The sequence below is a fragment of the Kwoniella newhampshirensis genome, chromosome 2, assembly GCF_039105145.1.
Source record: "Kwoniella newhampshirensis strain CBS 13917 chromosome 2, whole genome shotgun sequence".
NCBI lineage: Eukaryota > Fungi > Basidiomycota > Tremellomycetes > Tremellales > Cryptococcaceae > Kwoniella > Kwoniella newhampshirensis.
The window spans coordinates 1,028,592-1,048,676 of NC_089956.1; the positions used below are offsets into that span (position 1 = coordinate 1,028,592).

At 50.3% G+C, this 20,085-nt stretch overlaps 5 protein-coding genes across 5 annotated transcripts; 2 read left to right on the top strand and 3 right to left on the bottom strand.

Annotated features, from left to right (window-relative positions):
• Positions 1-214: 214 nt before the first annotated feature.
• Positions 215-3,451, bottom strand: IAR55_001091 (uncharacterized protein; the record flags this gene model as incomplete). Its single annotated transcript, XM_066944220.1, has 7 exons — positions 215-260; positions 346-648; positions 711-1,197; positions 1,244-1,343; positions 1,404-2,686; positions 2,752-3,147; positions 3,205-3,451. The coding sequence occupies 7 exons, from the start codon at positions 3,449-3,451 to the stop codon at positions 215-217; spliced, it is 2,862 nt and encodes a 953-aa protein (XP_066805421.1).
• A 2,831-nt stretch (positions 3,452-6,282) lies between these two features.
• Positions 6,283-11,413, top strand: IAR55_001092 (uncharacterized protein; the record flags this gene model as incomplete). The annotated part of the gene is made up of 18 exons (XM_066944221.1): positions 6,283-7,248; positions 7,306-7,521; positions 7,589-7,660; positions 7,709-7,768; positions 7,825-7,974; positions 8,029-8,076; positions 8,132-8,365; positions 8,423-8,463; positions 8,516-8,591; positions 8,648-8,851; positions 8,907-9,121; positions 9,179-9,442; positions 9,498-9,643; positions 9,700-10,418; positions 10,478-10,537; positions 10,601-11,008; positions 11,069-11,217; positions 11,272-11,413. 18 exons carry the CDS (start codon positions 6,283-6,285, stop codon positions 11,411-11,413), a joined length of 4,170 nt encoding a protein of 1,389 aa, XP_066805422.1.
• A 1,306-nt stretch (positions 11,414-12,719) lies between these two features.
• On the top strand, positions 12,720-14,099 carry IAR55_001093 (uncharacterized protein; the record flags this gene model as incomplete). The annotated part of the gene is made up of 5 exons (XM_066944222.1): positions 12,720-12,924; positions 13,045-13,081; positions 13,159-13,229; positions 13,311-13,989; positions 14,051-14,099. The coding sequence occupies 5 exons, from the start codon at positions 12,720-12,722 to the stop codon at positions 14,097-14,099; spliced, it is 1,041 nt and encodes a 346-aa protein (XP_066805423.1).
• A 297-nt stretch (positions 14,100-14,396) lies between these two features.
• IAR55_001094 (uncharacterized protein) lies at positions 14,397-16,048 on the bottom strand (the record flags this gene model as incomplete). The annotated part of the gene is made up of 5 exons (XM_066944223.1): positions 14,397-14,730; positions 14,787-14,999; positions 15,055-15,455; positions 15,528-15,844; positions 15,934-16,048. 5 exons carry the CDS (start codon positions 16,046-16,048, stop codon positions 14,397-14,399), a joined length of 1,380 nt encoding a protein of 459 aa, XP_066805424.1.
• A 1,426-nt stretch (positions 16,049-17,474) lies between these two features.
• Positions 17,475-19,925, bottom strand: IAR55_001095 (uncharacterized protein; the record flags this gene model as incomplete). The annotated part of the gene is made up of 13 exons (XM_066944224.1): positions 17,475-17,645; positions 17,703-17,861; positions 17,937-18,208; positions 18,269-18,332; positions 18,401-18,748; positions 18,823-18,925; positions 18,990-19,048; positions 19,113-19,354; positions 19,419-19,466; positions 19,532-19,550; positions 19,622-19,648; positions 19,722-19,779; positions 19,858-19,925. The coding sequence occupies 13 exons, from the start codon at positions 19,923-19,925 to the stop codon at positions 17,475-17,477; spliced, it is 1,638 nt and encodes a 545-aa protein (XP_066805425.1).
• Positions 19,926-20,085: the final 160 nt, after the last annotated feature.

Below are 20,085 nucleotides of genomic sequence, written 5' to 3' on the forward strand. Positions count from 1 at the left end.
GCACAAAGGCCAATACAAGACTCAATCGCAGTTGCTCCCCGCCTGCGACGACAAAGCTTGCGCTTAAGGACACCACAAATGCCATGGTATTTATTGCTTGATTCTTGAACTAGTTGAAATCAATTTGATACAGGGAATTTTCTGGGAGTTATGCGGTATCTCAATGCTATCAATTTGTCTATCATGCGAAAGTGTCGTTCTACTCGGAATTGTCTTACGCCCCCAAACCCATCTTTGTGTTTTTGACAATGGCCACGATACTATCAGTTGAAAAAAGTTGTGTCAGCTCGTGCTTGAAACTCAAACGCCCCACAGAATGACTGGATGATTCGCTGGAATACTCACGGGGCGTCAAGTCCACCAGTCCTCCCTATCCTGTCTCCTTCAGCCCAACCCATCTTACTCAGAAGCTTGTGACCTATATTCTCCATACCAATCTTTTCTGCTCCCTCTCCAACCAAATCTCCATCCTTGTGTCTCACAGACGGACCAGGAGGAGCTCGACCCTTCCCTTTCCCGCCGCCGCCGCCGCCACGAGCGAAAAGAGTTTTGTAGAATTGACCACCAGACTGAGGCGCAGCTGTTAGAAGTCGTTCCCGCCTGACCTTGTCGATCAAGGTACCAGATCGTTGAAGCTTGATGAGAACTCTGATCAGGTTAGATGAAAGCGATCAGTGCACGGAAACTGCGCATCGCTTAAAAGCACTCACGTAAACCTCGTCTTCCCGCTACCGCGACTTTTCGATTTCAACCCATAACACTCTGCTAGCAAATGCACCTTCTTTCTACCCTCCTTATCCATCGGCGGAAGACTGAGGGTCTGTTTTCCCTTGTCATCCAGGAAGATCTGTATCTTTTGGTCCACGTAATCTAAAGATACGCCAGACGGCATCCTTCCACCCTTCCTGAATGGCGGCCTCATCAACCCATCTTCATCCTCGTCAGAAGAGATATCGAACATCCGTGCGACTTCACTAGCCGAAGCCGGGATAAGATGAGCAACGGAAGCTTGATGAGCTTTGTTCTTCCCCTTTCCCTTGCCTTTGCCCTTTCGAAGAGCGTATGGTTCTATCTCAGCGATAAGTCTTTCAAGTTCACGTTGCTGTTTCTTCTCGGCCTTAGCTTTGCGATCTTTCTCCCACTGAGCTTGTAGTTGAGGAGCGATGTGCTTGTTCCTCTTGCTCTTGATGGCGGGTTCTGCAAACGAAGAGTCAGTACGGTATCTTCCACGTCACACACTCACCTAGTCCCCAGTCATCTCCGAAGTCGCCATCCTCGATCTGTCTGAAGATTTTGTTCCGGCTCTTCCTATCACGCATGTCCACATCGTTGTCGAGTGCATCCTATTGATGTGTGGTCAGAAATGGGCAATAGTATGTAGAGGAGACAGTGAACAAACTTACCTCCATCACCTCGATGAACCACTGCGTATCGTCCCTCCATTGGTTTGAGCCACTGAAAGCCTCGCCTTCCTCCTCATCAGTATCCTCGTCATCTTCGTCTCCGATGATGCCATCAAGCTCTCCCAGTATTGACGAGGACGAACTCCCCTCGGTTTCATCAGTGTCATCGGACTGCCAATCTCCCCCTTCGTCTTCGTCAATGATCTCTGCTCCATCCTCTGTTAAGCCCTTGATCCCTTCTCCGAAAAGCCTCATCGCTTCTACGTCTACCTCGATCTCGCCTTCCTCTTCATTTGCACTTTCTCCATCCTCCGCACCACGCTCTTCATTCTCGGCTCGTTGATTCAGTCGCGTTCCCGCCATGTAATCTCTCAAGATCCTCATGTCTTCGGACCCACCCGCCATACCGTCGTCTTCCTCATCGACGCCCGGCACACCCAAGACGATCGGCGGAGGTCCTTCGCTACCCCACTCAATGTCGGAGTCCTCCCTCGCCTTTCTGTCTTGTCTTTTGTTGGCTTTGTTGGTGCCTCTATTTCGTCGCTTTTCCCTCTTGGCCGCCTTCTTCTCCGCGCGTGAAAGCGCCCGCGGATTGACGAACGCTCGACTGGTGATCTCCGTAGGAGCTTGTGGTGTAGGAAGTGGCTGCGATGTCGACGCGATAGGAACAGACACGGGTTCGGGCTTCCGGAAGGTCTTGGGCACGAAGACGATCTGTTCATCATCCGACGGGGAGCGACGACCCGATGCGCCAAGAGGTGTAGTTGAAAGGGTCTCGTACACTGGGATGGAAGGATCTTCGTAAGGGTTCGGGTCGGTGTCGATATAGAACAGGGGGATGTCCTGCGATAAACGATCCGCCTGACTGACGTGAGACGCCTCGATTGCAGCGCCCTCAACTGGACTAGGTCGGTTGTCGACATTAATGCCTGGTATCTGCTCTTCCACTTCTTCGATACCTTCTTCGTCTACCCCATCCTCCTCGAGCAACGATCCACCCTCCAACACCGTCCCCATAGTGAGTTGCTCAGTGAATTCCGTGACTTGGACCATGTCAACGTGTACCGCATTGTCCATCTCGTCATCCTCGTCAAGGGACAGGTCAAGCGGCGACGATTCCTCCTCAGGCATACCGTTGGGCTCGCTCTCGGGACTTGTGGACTCTCTCAATCGAGCTTGGGATTGTGGTGGCCTGATGTCGATTTCGGTCTCATCCCTTAGATCGGTCATCTGAGGTGCAGACGGATCGTCCATGGGCAAAGCCTCAACGTGAAAGTGATGGTCTAAATAAGACCCGATCAGCACGGGCTCCACGTGCTTACTGACATACGTAACAAATGGCACTCACCTGGTGTCATCGTGATGACGTCCGCTTCACCTTCCTTGAACAACTCCCCAGCTTTGACAAAGATCGGTGCCATTCCTCCTCCCCATCTGACCTCCCCGGTCCCGATGCCCCTTCCTACTGTTGAAGTCTTGCCCAGTCCTAATCCTCTATGATCCCCCTTGCTTCGAGAGGTCAGGGCGGGATCGTGGTAGCCAAGCCCATGTACCGGCGTGGCTGCTCCTGAGGGAGTACGGGGCTCTTGAGCTGAAGCGGATGGTGTCCCGAGATGACCACCTCTTGAAAGGCCACCGCCTCCTCGACCGCCTCTTACTCCCCTTGAGTGAAAGGTGTCCGATCGCCGGGGTGTAGAGATCCCAGAAGGGACCGGCGAAGGTCCGAAGGGTGTTACGTTGAAGCCTGTATTTCACAGCCCTATCAGCTTTACCAGTAGTGGTATGACACGAAGAGACCCACCGTCCATCTTGGTGTATCTCTGACTGTTGACGGCCTCATAGTTGAACCCCATGTTAGTGTAATCGGCATTATAACTCTTCTTCGCCCCACCACCACCTCCAAAGCTCCCACCACCTCGTCCTCCACCTCCACCTCGACCACGTCCACCTCCCTCTCCGCCACCACCTCCGCGTCCTCTGCCTCTCCCTCTAAGAGTCGATGGTCCGCCAGAATTGAGGAAATCGCCAAAACCTTGACGAGGTGGCATGATCTACCAGTCTGCCAATTGATATGTAGCAGTTTCAAGAGAGTGAGAGAGAGCTATGGTGAATGATTTTGAGATGCGAAGAAACGAACGAAATCGAACTTGACTTGCAGTGGGATCGAGCACTCGTAACGAACCCTCCCTCCATGGTGTAATCGGATCCGAGCGCGCACGTGGCAAGAAAAGTGGAGGTAGAGTGGCAAATCGTCATTTCAGAACTCTAACATCTTTCTGACTTTTGTTGCAGCGACTATGCGCGTGTTAAGGCCATGCCACCGCTCGATCTTGACATGAATTACTGCTGTGGTATTCATCAGGTCAAGAAATAGTCTGTCAGAACGCTCGCTGAAGTCGAATACTCGAGGCCCTTGTGTTTCCCGCCAGCCCATTTGAAGAACTCTAGGACAGAACAAGAGGTCGTGTCCTGAAGAACATCAGACAGAGGAATAGCTTGTCAAGAGAAGATTGAGGAGCCTGACTGGAAATACGCAGGAGGCAGCCACGACCACTTCGGACAGACGCTGTTCCCATCGTTGGTGCGTTTGCTTTGGGATTGACACAACGAGATTGCAAATCGGTTCCGTTTCAGGACCTGGCACGAACGCTCTCGCTAAACACAGCGAAACCGAGTTATAGCGATCGAAATGCTTCCTTCCTCTTTTAGCACTGATAGTGATCATGATGTGACTGTCGGCAGATCCATGAGTGAGACGTCGTCAGTCTGTCGAATAATCCCTCGAATGTGTGAAGTACCCTCAAGTCTGACAAAGCCAAGGCCTCGCAACATGGATACGATGATGAATTAGGTCATTGATACTTGAGCCTGCCATGCAAACGAAGACAAGATACAGGACCCAAGGATTGGCTGAGGGCCGCCGACCGGCTTCACACCAGCACCAGCACCAACACAGTCGTGGACACATCGCTATTTCGTAGCAGAACATGCGGCGAGCTTCGGAAGCAGTAGCACCCGGCCACATGGCCCGGGGTCAAGCTGTGAGCGTTTTCGTTCTCAGTCGCTACTCTGTCGAATACATGGGATATTGTATGCAGGGTTGTCGAACAGGCAGTGAGCCTCCTCTTGAGACATGACAAGCAGGAATGAACGTTTCAGGTTGCCCTCAAATGCCGTAAATCACCGGCTGTAATTCTGTGACGTGGCAGATGTAGTGCAAGTAACACCCACAGCAGAATCAGCTTCCGAGGATTGACTGTGTATCTTATATCATCCTCCCCCTTTTCGTTCCTGTTGATTCCCACGTCCTGGGCTGTTGCGCTTTGTCTGTGGGGCGCGGGGCGTAAGCTAGTCTTTCAACTGATTAAAAAGCTTCCCCACCCCCCCTGAGAGAGATAAATGTGGCTGCGATAGAGGTTGATGATGATAATCATCCTCTGGGTGAGGAGAGGGGCAAAAGACCAGGAGACCAGGGTATAATTGGTTTATAAAGCTAAAGGGTATTTTTACCCTCACGGTGAGACAACAAGGAGAGGAGGAACTCGGGGAGAATAGAGGTGGAATGGACAGACACATGGGCAATCGCGACCACCGTTCTGCCCTGTTGTTCAAGTACTCGTACCGATAATGCGCGTTTCGACCGGATGAACCCTCGTCTCCACTCTTTCGGTCTGGACAATCAATCTTTTTTGCACGCTCTACCTCATTGTCGGACGGGCTAGATAGATAGACATACATACACGGCTTTGTTCATCATATCTCTCGCGTTCTTACATATACATGTACGAGCGACGCTGCTCATAATCGGGCTCCACTCCACAAGCTCGTCCTCGACGTTTAATTTGCTTTGCTTTTCCGGGCCATTCCGGCGACTTTGCGAATCACTTTCGAATTCGAGGTGACTTTGACTCGGAAACACAGCCTTCGAGCCATTACTCGAGCGACCTCACAACCATACCGACACCTGGCTCAGAATACGCTCACCAGTCTTCTTCTTTGTCACTGTTCGGTTCAAACAGACTTTCACAACGGGTTTCGCGCGTCCAACACAGTCCCTCCTTTCAACTCTTCTTTCTTACGATTTGCGGTCGCATGTTCAACGTCATCGACGGTTGATCACTCGTCATACTGCGGAGCTTCTCAACGGCACATAGAGATCAACGACCGACGCAACACCAGACTACCTGAACGGTGTCAAGACCTACGAGTGGATAAGAAAGCCACGGCCCGGAAGGATCCCATCCTCTCACTCAGTTTCTCGCGTTTTCGGTGTATGATTTTGGCTTGGATCAAGGTTACGTCGCGACAATCCGCTCGCTGAGTAGATCATAGAGAGCTTAAAACAAGGGTGAGCGATTGATGCTTGTTCTCAGACAAGGTTTGCAGGAGGTTGGGGATTACAGAATCTTCATGTGGCCCGAGGCTTGAATTGATGGAGATGGCCTGATGGGCGATGGACGTGATTGCAATTCAGTGTACTAGTCACGCAGGTGATTGGATTGATGCGAGCCTCGAGGTGATTGCGAAGGGTACACTGGAGGGAGCCGAATGCCCAGCACATCACTATCCCCCTTTCTTTTCTTCGCTTTGTAGATATAGCGCCGGGTCGTCGTTTGTCCTCCTCTCTTCAAACTTCCTTGCATCTCAGACTTGGACAAGTTCCCTCAAAATGTACTCCAATGCTGACGAAGATCGCGTTGTGACATCAGAATCGGGAGAATACCTGTCATCAGACTCCGACACATCATCCACACATCCCACTCCACCCATCACTCCTCTTCTGCAAAATTTAGGTCTCTCAGACTCCACCTCTGTTCACGCACTTGCTTCCTCGCACGGCTCGATTCACCTTTGCTCGACAACCCAGAAACCAGGCGCCATGTCAGGCGCTATCGCTCACTCCCCAGTCCTAGCGGCGGAGGGTAGCACCGACTTCCAAGCTCATCTCCTCTCCCTCCTATCTTCAATCTCGGAACATCCTTCACCTGCTTATCCTTTCCCAATCAACGGACCGAGATCATTACAAGGCGGCAATGTCAGCTTACCATCGTTCAATGGGAAGAAGACATCAGCGGAGGAAGCGATTGAACGAGCTATCGTCGCGTTAGGTGAACGTGTCTGGACTGCTGAGCGAAGTCAAGCAGTCGGCGTGAAGGAAGCAGCAAGGTCTGCTTTCGAAATCCGACCTCAACAGGGTAGTGATCTTTTGACGCCTGAATGGACACCACCAATCAACGATGTCGGACCCATACCATCCAGTATTCCAGTTTGCCCTACCTGCAGTCGACCTGTCTCTGAATCACCGACGCCTACTATGCCAATCTCACAGCAGTTATATTCGCACCCTCTTTCACAATCCCTCTCCACTCCTCCTGCTCAATTCCGACAATTGATCTCACCTGGCGGCCACAGTCCCCACAGCATTCTTACAACACCTTCGGGAGCGTCTGTATTGACAGGTGGTCCCGGTGCAGCGTCATGGTCAGTTGGTGATTCTGGTATGAGCGCCGAAAAGGAGCTCGAACTTCTTAAGGCTCAGGTACAGGATATCGCACGTGTTTGTAAGGCAGTCGCTACCGGTGACCTTACCCAGAAGATCATCGTTCCCGTCGAGGGTCAAGCGATGACAGAACTCAAGAATATCATCAATGCGATGGTGGACCGATTACAAACGTTTGCCGTAGAAGTGGAGCGAGTGTCACTGGAAGTCGGAACAGAGGGGAAATTGGGTGGACAGGCAGTTGTTCCAAACGTCGAAGGAACATGGAAAACCCTTACCGCTGTCGTCAACAAACTTGCTGCGAACCTGACAAATCAAGTTAGAAGCATCGCTAAGGTCACCAAGGTAAGCCACACGTCTGCAGTGTCACCTTGGCCTTCACTGATGTTTTCACGTTCGTAGGCTGTCGCTATGGGAGATCTGAGTGAAACTATCGATGTCGAAGCAAGTGGTGAAATCGCTGAACTCAAAACAACTGTCAATGGAATGGTTATGTCCCTTCGAACTTTAGCAGACGAAGTCAGCAGAGTGTCTCTCGAAGTCGGTTCTCAAGGAAAATTAGGTGGTCAAGCGAATGTTCCAGATGTGGAAGGTGTTTGGAAGGATCTTACTGTCAACGTGAGTCGTAATATACGCGCACTTTTACAGACCTCAATGAAGCTGACGAAACGTACAACTGAAACAGGTCAACCGAATGTGTGAAAGTTTAACGACACAGGTGCGATCCATTGGAAGTGTCACGACTGCGGTTGCAAGGGTAAGTCGTACAAGCGCTCGGTAGGTATCTCACTGATGCGTTGTACAGGGTGATCTGAGCAAGATGATTGAAATAGAAGCAGAGGGAGAGATGGCCGTGCTGAAGAACGTGAGTACCGTTTTCACGCGGCATCGAAGGTGTACTGATGAAATTTTCAACGCTAGACTGTCAATTCAATGATAAGACAGCTTACTATTTTCGCAAATGAAGTTACGCGTGTCGCCCTTGAGGTCGGAACGCACGGTCAACTGGGTGGTCAAGCTGTTGTTCCCGGAGTCGAAGGTGTTTGGGATGATTTGACCACAAATGTCAACGTGAGCAATTGTTCTTTGCGTCCATGCTTATTTGGAGCTGACTTTCCATCGAAGAAAATGGCAAGAAATCTTACAGATCAAGTACGAGAGATCGCGGAAGTGGTAAGTTGCATCGTACAATGGGTCGAATTTGAGACATGCTGACTGCTACGCGCAGACCAAATCCGTTGCCCGAGGTGACCTCACAAAGACCGTCAATGCCGATGTCCAAGGAGAAATTCTCGATCTAAAAATCACTGTCAACGATATGGTTGCCCAACTTACTGTCTTTGCTGCCGAGGTCACGCGTGTGTCTCTGGAGGTCGGAACGGAGGGCAAACTGGGTGGTCAGGCCGATGTGCCGAACGTCGAAGGAACGTGGAAAGTTCTAACGGACAATGTGAACTTGATGGTGAGTTGTGTGTCCCTCTGTGACGGTGTTGAGACCTAAGCTGATTGTATTATCTAGGCCTTGAATTTGACAACCCAAGTGCGATCAGTGGCTGAAGTGTGAGTGTATCATACAGCGTCGGTGTAATCCAGCCACTAATTTTGCTTGCAGTACAACGGCCGTCGCTGCGGGTGACTTGAGCAGAAAAATCATAGTCGAAGCGTTTGGTGAGATTGCAGACCTTAAGGTATGTCAACAGATCTCAGATGGTCACGACCTCGAGCTGATAACAATCTAATTTAGAACACCGTCAATAATATGGTGGATAGTTTGCGAAGCTTCTCGTCAGAAGTCACTCGTGTCGCTCGAGAGGTCGGTACCGATGGTAGATTAGGTGGACAAGCAAGAGTACCTGGCGTTGCCGGTACCTGGAAGGATCTCACCGATTGTGTCAACATCATGGCTGCAAATCTTACGGAACAAGTCCGAACCATTGCGCATGCTACCGTGAGTCCAAATGTTGCTTTGAATTGTTTCATTGTTGGCTAAAACCTCTTTGCAGACCGCTGTCGCTCGCGGCGATCTAACGCAGAAGGTTGTGGGGGTCAAAGTGTCCGGAGAAATCCTGGATCTCGTCAACACCATCAATAATATGATTGACCAACTCGCAATCTTCGCTGCGGAAGTGACAAGAGTTGCACGAGAGGTCGGTACGGAGGGTAAACTGGGTGTGCAAGCCGAGGTCGAGAATATTGAAGGTACATGGCAGGAGATTACGTGAGTTTCGTGATGTGCTAGTGTTGTCGTGGCTATATACTGACTTGTTGGGCCAAGATCGAATGTCAACACCATGGCTTCCAACTTGACATCTCAAGTGCGAGCCTTTGCCCAAATCTCTGCTGCGGCCACCGATGGTGATTTCACGAGATTCATCACAGTCGAGGCCTCTGGTGAAATGGACAGTCTCAAGACAAAGATCAACCAAATGGTTTACAACCTTCGAGAATCGATTGAGAAGAACACGAAGGCCAGACAAGAAGCCGAAATGGCCAACAGGAGTAAATCCGAATTCTTGGCTAATATGTCGCACGAGATCAGGTAAGTGTCCGTCTATACGTACGCGCCAACCCTATAGTCGCTTACAATGATGCAGAACTCCGATGAACGGTATCATCGGTATGACGGTTCTGACGCTTGAGAGCGAGTTGACAAGACAACAGAGGGAAAACTTGATGATCGTTTCTAGTCTGGCGGGATCCCTGTTGACCATTATCGATGACATTCTCGATATTTCCAAGAGTAAGTGAAATTCGCGATCTCCGCAGGCAAAAATTACGTACTAAGGAATGCTGCAGTCGAAGCCGGTCGGATGACTATGGAGCAAATTGCATTCTCCCTTCGAGTTGCCGTTTTCTCCGTGCTCAAGACTCTCTGTGTCAAGGCTGCTCAAAACAAGCTCGATCTCATATTCGACATCGATCCGACTATTCCTGATCAGCTGATTGGCGACCCCCTTCGTCTGCGTCAAGTCATCACGAACTTGATCGGAAACGCGGTTAAATTCACTACCAAGGGTCAAGTCGCTCTCTCTTGCCGCGTCAAGTGTTACGTTCACAATGCGGTCGAGCTCGAGTTCTGCGTTGCAGACACCGGTATTGGAATCAAGCAAGATAAGCTGGACGTCATCTTCGATACCTTCGCTCAAGCGGACGGCTCCACGACAAGAAAGTATGGTGGAACAGGTCTCGGTTTGACCATCTCCAAACGTCTGGTCAACCTCATGTCGGGTGACTTATGGGTTGAGTCGGAGTATGGTCAAGGGAGTCGATTCTACTTCACGACTCTTGCGGAGATGACCAGCGTGCCTCGAGAGCAAGTGATTGAGCGACTGTCGCCTTGGTCTGGAAGAAGCATTTTGTTTATCGATACTCTGGGCGACGAGACTGGCATCGCAGATATGCTGGCAGAATTAGGCATGAAACCTATTGTCATTCACGCCGTCAATGAGGTTTACAGCTTGCAAAATCAAGGTTTGACTATGTTCGACACCATGATTGTGGATTCCCTTAAGGCGGTGAGTGTAATTCAGTGAATGTTCAATTCTTCTGCGAGCTGATCTCTCGTTGCTTGTAGGCTGGGGAATTGAGAGGTATCGAATACCTTCGATACATTCCTATCGTGCTCCTAGCACCTGTGAGTACCATCGGACAACCGGGTTTCGTTGCCATCGCTGAAAGCTGTCCGATCTTCATCCAGTCTAACCGACCCGCCGGTCCAGAAAACCCATCTTTCATCAGTCTTCCCGAAAATCGAAGACGTCTTCTTGCTTTGCCTTCCGCCACTGATCAAAACCTTTCTCCAATCCCAGTCAAAGACTGCCTTGAGATGGGTATTAATACGTACTATACCACCCCTCTGACCCTTCAAGAACTTTCCAACGCTATTGTGCCCGCACTCGAATCCCATCAGCTGCAACCGGGTGATAGCGTCAAAGACACTGTGCTCAACATCCTCCTTGCGGAAGACAATCTGGTCAACCAGAAACTAGCAGTCAAGCTTTTGGAGGTCGCGGGACATAAGATCGAGGTGGCTGACAATGGAGAGATCGCGTTGGAGAAGTACAAGAGGAGGCAATTGGCGCGAACGCCCTTCGACGTCATCCTTGTGAGTCATCGTTGCGAGACTGCAGTAGATGAACAGTACACTGAAAGCTTGATGATATAGATGGACGTTTCGATGCCTGTCATGGGAGGCATGGAATCAACAGGTCTGATCCGAGAATTCGAAGCGAGCGAGGGCGTTCCTAGAACACCTATCATTGCACTCACTGCGCACGCGATGATCGGCGACAAGGAAAGATGTCTGTCGGCAGGGTGAGTAACGAATATTTCCAGCCGTGGCCTGGGCTGATCGTTTGGGCTTTTCAGCATGGACGAGTACGTCACGAAACCACTTCGAAGAGGAGACTTGCTGGCGTCAATCGCGAAGGTCCTTCTTCCAAAACAAGGAGGATCGGCCGTAGTTTCGACACTTGACATCCCAGCTCCTGCTGGCTTGTACGTCAGATAGTGCAGTGTCCTTTGCTCTCCATCGTCAATATTCCAAAAGATTCGGAACGTCCTCCTTACATTCTGCAATATCACCATCCGTTGTTTTTGGCATTTAGATACCCCTGTTTGCTTTTCGTTTGGTCTCAGCATGATCGATACTGTTCTTTTTCGTTGTCTATAGGTTCGTTTTCTCGCTTCGTGGATCTCTTCTTCAACACACTTTAGGACCGCTCTCGGGTCGCACCTGTTCTGCTCGGAAAAAACACACGATCATAACATGATTTTATACAGTGTAGCTACAGAATAACTTCACTTTACGTAGGATATATCGACAGGGGTTTCCAAGAAATACGATCAAGCATGCAGTCTGCACTAGAATGGGTACCAAGTCGTTCCGTCAGAGAAGGCGCACTGAAACATGGTCGCGCAGTGGCGCAACGCAATCTGGAACATGTAGTGATCAAACATCCAAGCGTCGGTCCGTCTCGCTGGTCAGTACTGTATAGTCCGCCGTTGACTTGAAAACTCTATGTGCAGAGTGTGATGCAGAGTTTAGATAACACGAAATCTTGCGAACCAATCTCGTCCCAACTTTTCATCCTTCTGTCTAAACTCACCCCTACCACCCCGTTTTATCCTTTCATGATCTTCACTCGATCCTTTGTCCGCCGTGAAACAAAAGGATAAGAAACAGATCAGCTATCGGTGATCATAAGTTTATCTCCCGGAGTTGTACCTCAAAGGGATCGAGGGAAGATCATCTCTGTGGACGTGGATCTGGGCAGGGGTGACGCGATGAAAGGATGGACCTGATAACCAACGTGGAGCTGAAAGGAGCGTGGCGCGCAGGGACAGGGGTGGGTCTAGCTGGGAAATCATTTTGCTCTGTGTTCTAGGACAAAAGCCGAAGAGCTCCTCGAAGGTGCCAGAGCTGCGATTATTGGATTTGGAGCGAGGGGTAGGAGTACATAGGAAGTCGGAGGGAGTGAAAGGTCGAGGTATCATTGATCTTGAGATAAAGGTTGATCTGCTCAGTTCACATCGATTTGTTTTCGACTCTTACTACAGTAGAGTGTCGAACTTGACTTTGCACTTGACCAACAACAACGTTTCTTTCTTACTCACACGGATATTCGAGTAGAACTCGATACTTCATTTTCCGCACCTTTCGACAAGGCTTATATTACTGATTTCACTCGACTCACAAGAAAATTGACTTCGCACACAGTCAGCTGAGCTGAAAGACTGTAATTCCTTCGGACCACCATCAGAGTAGTCACTGTACCGTACCAGGACTTCTGACGAGAAGAAACTAAAGCCCAGAGATGCCCCTCGTTGCCACCTTCACTAGACACATCCATCATCCGATCCTCACCCAACCGTTCCTCCCGCTCAGTCTCACAGCTCTCACTCTCTTACTCTTGGTCCTGGTCCTTCTCTCCGTACCCGGTCCTATCAAGGGACTGTACTGGTTCAGCGTGAAGGGGACGGACGACCAACCTCTCACTGCTGGTGTACTGGGATGGTGTTGTGAGTTTTCATTTCGTTCCCTCTCAGCGATACGATACGAATGCGATACGGTGCAACACGATGCGATAGGATCATGATGAAAACCTTGAGCTGACGCAATGTTGACATCTCTATCCTCAGACACTCAAACGTCCAATTGCACTTATGCGCCACTTTCGTGAGTTGATCGAATCAGTGAGACAGTCGTCGTTTGTGGTCTTCGCTGAAGTCGGATCGATGGCACTCTCTTTGCAGATCCAACCCGTATCTCTCCACAATGATCAATACAGGCGAAGCATTGACAGTGAGGATCATGTTACCACTTGGTGAGTCTACATCTATCAGCTAGTTCTTGTCAGTGAGCGAGAGACTGGCAGACTGATTGTTGTATTGCGACTACCACCCAGCATGTTACTGGATGATCGTCACGTTCGTCTTCTGGATCCTACTCACCATCCTCACCCCCATCGGATACAGCATCAAGAACCTCGACTCCATCACCCGTCATCTCCGATTCGCAATCATCGAAGCCTGTGTCCTCTGTGTCAGTCTCTTCGGCAACGTGCTCTGTTGGCTCGCATTCGGTCTCGGTCGTACTGCCTATCTGAGCGTCGAGAGCGGCGGTGGGAAACCCAAATCGGGTCATGCGATGGAGACTTCTGCCGTGGCAGCTGTCTTGTCCCTCCTCTCGCTTGGATTAGCTATTTGGGGATTGCATTTGAGGTTGAGAGAGGCGCAGTCTCATTGGAAGGAAGAGGCAATCATGGTTAGGAGAAGATCAATGGCATTAGTAGCTACCGGTGCGGCGAGACCCGAAGACGCTCCGACACTAGGCGTGACTGAGGAAGGATTAGAAAAGGAAAAACGAGGGAGTATCAGATGGTCGAACAGCAGTATACCAGATTATACCTCTGGAGCCAACCTCCAGTACAGAGGGAGTATGGTCAAAGCAGGATACAACCCGAACCCAGCTCCAGCTCCTACCGCTCAGGCCCAAGTCGGCGACGAGGAGGAACAGCTTCAAACGAACATGTCAGACGCAATGCGAGATTCGACAGACCAAGATATGATGATCAGAAGGGCTTCGTGAGTGTCGATCTAGCGATGTTGCAGCCAGAATCTCGATTCTGACGGGTGTCCATCTCAGACTGCACGACTCGCCCTATGTGGCAGCGCAAGCTTCTGGCCCAAAATAGTTTCGGCTCTTCGATCGAGAAAGCCGCCGTCCTTCTTGTCGAAGCCTCCTCCTCCATCTTGTAGTCATGGTTCCAACTGCTATTTGTGTCAGCTTCGGTATCGTACCGTCTATCAGAGCCGATCGCCTCCGTAGACATCATCTCAGTCCCTTCGCGTCATTGCCGTCCTGTCAGCTTGTAATTCGCAGAACAGAAATGCAAACTATCGTCTTTTTGTCAGCGATACTTAGAATACGTGTGGCACATGATGAATGAATCGCATAGTAACTCTCTGTGGGTGCTCAACCGTGGAACCCCTCATCTCTGATACGGTAGTTGACCCTGTCCTTGAACGGGCATACCGGCATTGCCGTTAGGACTCTTGGTCGCCACCGAGACCTCTTTCCTGACATTCTCCTCTCTCACGATGTCCTCTGCTCTTCGCGTGACCTCGAGCACGTTCGCGTCGATTGTAAAGTCCTCTGCTGTCCTTTGCTTCGTCCATGTTCGAGTGTCAAGATACATGAAAGGTCCTCGGATCCAGTTCGGTTGTCCGCCTGTAACGTCTGCCTTGGATAAGTCGATTGACGGAAGTGTTGGCGATGTGAGCCACAATTGCAATTCGGTGTGATATCGCCATCCTCGAGTATACCTAGGTTACTGCTTGTCAGCATCCCGGAACCCTATGTTCATGATGGCAACACGCACAACTCTTCCGCTACCTCCAGCTGCAGAATATCTTGAGGCGACATGTAGAACGCAAAGAATAACGTGTCTTCGGCAAAGTTTGGTAACTTGGTCTCAACAGGAGGTGCGTGGACGTTGTAGCACTGAGGTATGTGGAATGATTCCTCGATCCGAGGCGGTTGGGATAATGATGATGGATCTGCCCATGGGGTCACGAACGATGGGTATAGAGGTCTGCGATACGAGCATCAGTATGATACTTGTCGCTTCATACTAGCGGTCCACTCACTCCTCGCTGTTGACATCCACCCCAAGTTCCGCCAAATCTTCTCCGAATATCAACATTCCTCTATCGGTCTTATTCATGTGCATCTGTATCTCATATAACAGTGCTTTCAGTCCCCACTTGTCGACCGGAGAACTTAAAATCTGTTGAACGGGACGGACCACAGGTTCTGACGATCTTGGTGAGGGTTGTCTCGGCCATGAAGAGTCAGCTGTCGAAGGTGGACCACCTGTTCCGGATCGGGGATGGGGTGGATTTGTCGATGGAGTTGCGTTGGATGACTGAGACGCGCTAGGAGCTCCGATTCCGGTACCGACAGAACCGTTTTGTAACGCATTACTTGATGGGGAGGAAGGTTGACCCAATTGCGCCGGATTGGAAGGGTTTCTCAGGTAACTTGATAACTGTTTTCAATGACCCAAATATTCAGCTTCATCCATTGCTCCTGTAGGCAGTGTCTCGCCATTGACACTGACCCGTCCATCCTTGCCATCTGCTCCGCCTCCTAATGCTGGAAAGTCATCTCCCAGTGCTCCGTTCGCTTGTCCTGACCCCGCTCCTGCTGGTCCAGATATTCCAGGCGGCGGTGGTGGTGGCGCGACGCCCAGCTGTTGTTGTTGAAGAAACAACTGCTGTTGCTGTTGCAAATGCGGATTTTGCTGTTGCTGCGCTTGTTGTTGTTGCTGTTGTTGCTGACTTGACGCTGTCGACGGTTGTGAAGGTTGAGCCTGAGCAGCATAAGTGGAGTTATGTTGTTGCGGATGTGATCCTAATGCTGGGAAATCGTTCGGATCTAAATCGAACGAACATCGATGTTAGTACTCTCCGCGTTTCTCTCGTTGACGATAGATCCTTTTCGGTGAAGATGATAGTCTGACCCACCTGCAGAACCTCTTCCACCAAATCCTGGAGGTCCGCTTCTACCGAATGCTCCCATCACACCTCTACTTGCGGGAGGTTGTTGCGTAGCCTGTTGCCCAGCTGTCGCGTAGAACATTGCTGGTTCGATGCCAAGTGTTGATTTGCTGATGTAGGGTCTGAGAGACGCGAGGAGAATCGTAAGGTTAGCCTTGTACACACACCCCAGCATGCAGCGGACACGACTATAGGATGGTCGCGAGTATCACTCACACGCTTGACAATCCCTTCTCCAGAGTTCGCTATTATGTCTCAACGTTTCCGACCTGACCTGGGTTGAAGTGAAAAGTAGCTCGGTGATGAGCTATGACTCTCTGTTCTGTGCCCTAGATTTTCTATCACGGCTTCCGTAGCCCAGGACCGGTGTGCTCACAGTACCGGTGTCGGAGGGATGGTTGACTTGAGAGCTATATATGAGACTATCGAAGGTAAGGAAAAGAGAGGAGGTAGGCAGCAGATGAAAGAGGTCAGTCATACCAATTAGTTGGTGCTTTAGCTTGCTCGACCCCTCAGTAACCGGGGGGACCAACTAATTTCTCACCACGAAGCACATGTCGTCGGCGATATAACCGGAAGCGTACGAGTGTGGCACTCCAAGCTCGTTCGCTCACAAAGCAGAGAGGATGTATCGAGATCGTTCTTGACATTCATGTTGTCCCTCTCCTTCTCCAAGCTTGAATCAACACATCGGAAAATGGTGAGCTGTTCGAGTCTTCCACTGGCAGGGCAGCAGCTGACATCAACGCAGTCCGAACTCCGTTATACAGCAAACACGCAGCTCGAACAATGTCCGTCCATCACTTTCCATTTTCCCTACACTCACGCTGATTTACTGACCTGACAACAATCTGGCTCGATGAACAGTACACGCACGATACACCGGTACAGGGCACGCCGACACAACCAAATAGTGAGTACAGTATCTCAATCAGCTTCTGTCGTGATGCCAGCCTCTTTCCGTCTGTCATGGTCAAGCTGGACTGATGTACGATACAGTGAGTGGCTCACACATCAACATCGAGATACGTTAGCGGCCATTGTGGGACATCCTCCTCTTTTGGGATACTTGTCAATAGCAGATGGAGAATGTCAAGCTAGAGAGAGATACGAATTAGTCGAGGTCAGTCCATGGCTCTTGTCGTTCGAAATTGAACGAGACAGCAACGGACATGCTAGACGGGCCTCCGATGCTAAACTCAATCTTAATTTCCTTTCCTCAGAAAATGCTTCAACCTTGCGGAAAACCACCAGGCAAGACTGACGACTAGGCGGATTCTAATCGTTGGACGGAGAAGCGGTGACGATTACCCTGTTGTAAGATCATGTATAGACTGTATCGTTGCATCCGCCCCAACAAGCAGAATCGAACAGAAGAGCCGCAATAGCAGTCCGCGCAACAGAAAGCAATATTCATATAGCTACAATCATTGCGAATTACACGTTATACGTCTGGTCTTCGCGCTTCTCGGTCTTCGCATCGTCCATGCTGTTTTTGCCCCATTTGATTAAGCCTTGTTGATCAGCTCGATCTGCAAGATGTCCTTTCCGTTCTTGATCTCCTCCAAGGAAGGCATGATGTCCAACCTCATCAATTCCGAAGCCTTGGCAACGATAGGATCCTTGCCCATCGTGGCGACAGCAGTGACCTTGCCATCCTTAGCCTGGTATGTTGCAAACTAAGGCCAGGATACGTATGTCAGCTCTGCCATGATAACAGACCTCTCATGACTTACCTTAAGCTCGCCGACGTCACCATCGGTATAGGTGTCGTCAAACCCTGCACCGGTACCGAGGTATCGCAAACCCTTGCCGATCGACGACCAGAAGATTGGCACTTTAGTGTACTTGACTTGGTCATCGGGGAAGGTGATGTTATGCGCGACCTCTCGACCCTACACAGAGATAACATGTATCAGTCTTGATTCCAGCTTAACACCTCGGGTGAAGTCTAGCATGGGGTTACTCGCATGATTACCCGCCACATTCCAGTGCTCGACTCTTCTTGGGAACTTGTCGGGATATTGCACGTAATGAGCAATATCTCCGATGGCATAGACATTCTTGTGTCCCTCCACTCTGAGATACTCATCGACCTTGACACCTTTATCTTCCTCGAGAGGAAGGACACCCTCAAGGAACGAGGTGGATGGCGCAACACCGGTACCCATAATAATAAGGTTGGCAGGGATGGGATCTTGACCCTTGACGTGAACGGAACCGACATGCTTGGGATCAGAGTCTAAACATGATGAACAGCAGGTTAGGATATCTCGTAGCAATGCCATGCTAGGACGCTCACCGGCTGGAGCAATCTTCTCGATCTCCGCCTTCATGTAGAATTTGATCCCTTGTTTCTTCATGTTCTGTTAGGCACGGCGGACGCGTCAATTAAAACCATTGGCACAAGACATTGTTCACCGTGAAAACTCACCTCCATGATGGAGTTTCCGATGTCCTTTCCTAAGATTTTCTCGAAGGGAGTTTCGTCCATACCAATGAGGGACAAGCTCTTTGGCTCTTTCTTCAATATAGCACTGGCCGCTTCCATCGAGATGAAACTAGTCCCAATGAGGACAACATCCGAGTCCTTGGTGATGGCCGAGGTGATGGCTTTCGTATCTTGGACATATCGCAGCGTGAGGACACCGTCGAGATCAGCACCATCTATGGGGATCTTTTTGGGCTTCGCTCCGGGCGCAAGAACGAGGTGGTCGTAGTGGTGAGAAGAGCCGGAAGAGGTGGTGACTGTTTGAGCGGAAAGGTCGACCTTTGTGACGGACTGTTCAAGAAGGAGACCGGTATCAGTGTCGCACTTCATCTTTTACGACATCTGAAGAATACAACGAAACTCACAGTACCAGGGTGGAACTCGACACCAAAGTCATCTCGCAGCTCTTCAGGCTTACGCCATTGAAGCTTGGCGGCGTCGTCAACGAGACCTTTAGACATCTTGGTTCTACCCGAGCAAAGATTATCAGCGTCCTGCCTATAGTTTCGTTAGGACCGAAATCACGACTCACCGATCAATCGGGGCGTAAGGTTCCTCGGAGATGATAACGATATCACCACCGAAGCCATTCTAGTCAAAGCAACAATGACTGTATGAGCAATGCCCTCCATTTCCAACGCCTGAGCCAACTCACCATTCTCAAACTTTCGGTAGTATGGATACCTCCCGAGCCTCCACCAACGATCAAGACCGTCTCCTTCTTAGGTTGAGCCTTCGACGTCCTGGCCTTGGGGACGATCCTGCCGACTTTTGACTTGATCTCCTTCTGGGACGCGCTGACTGAGATCTGACCGTTGTTCACGGAAGTCGAGAATGACCAGAGGGAGTCGAGACCCGGTGCGTCTTCAATGTCCCCGGAGCAGACGTTGAAGCAGGCTATGTGAGAAGAGGGTAAACGTCAGTTAACGTATCAAGCGAATTAAGTAACGTGAGGACTCACCTCCATGCCATGGACAGACAACACGACCGTCATGGGAAAGAACGCCCTCTAGTAAAGCCGATTAGTCAACTTCAGGTTCATCCGATCTAGAGAAGGGTGTACGTGGAACTCACTTTCCAATGGAGCACCGTACTATCGATCGATCGATGGATCGGAGCGTAAGTAAGATGATGCTGTTGTCAAGCTGCTATCGAGAGACTTACATGGGTGCAGAATGCAGAGGTCGCGTACTGAGGCGGGAATATCTCGTCAGCGACTAGAGTGTCTTCGCACCATTGAGGTATACATCGAAGACGAACTTACGATCTTGCCCTTGATCTTGGATAAGAGGACTTTACCCTCTCCAAATTCCACAGTCTTCCTATATGATCGACCCACCCACCGATCAGCAAATGTGACTTGACTTGTTCTTCTTTCCACAACAGAGACACAAACTTACATCTGCCCATCTTGAAGCTCGCTCTCTGCGAGGACTTCCTTGGTCAAGAGGTCACTTGAACTGGCCATGTTCGCGATCCTGAGGTTGATATTGAGATTGGGTCTGATGAGATTGATTCGTGTTCGTGACCTTGCTAATCTAGGTAAGAGTAAGGATGATCTTCTGGAGAGCATATAGGGGGATGTTGGGAGAGAAGCGGTGAGCTCTTGATCTTTCAACGATCGGGGA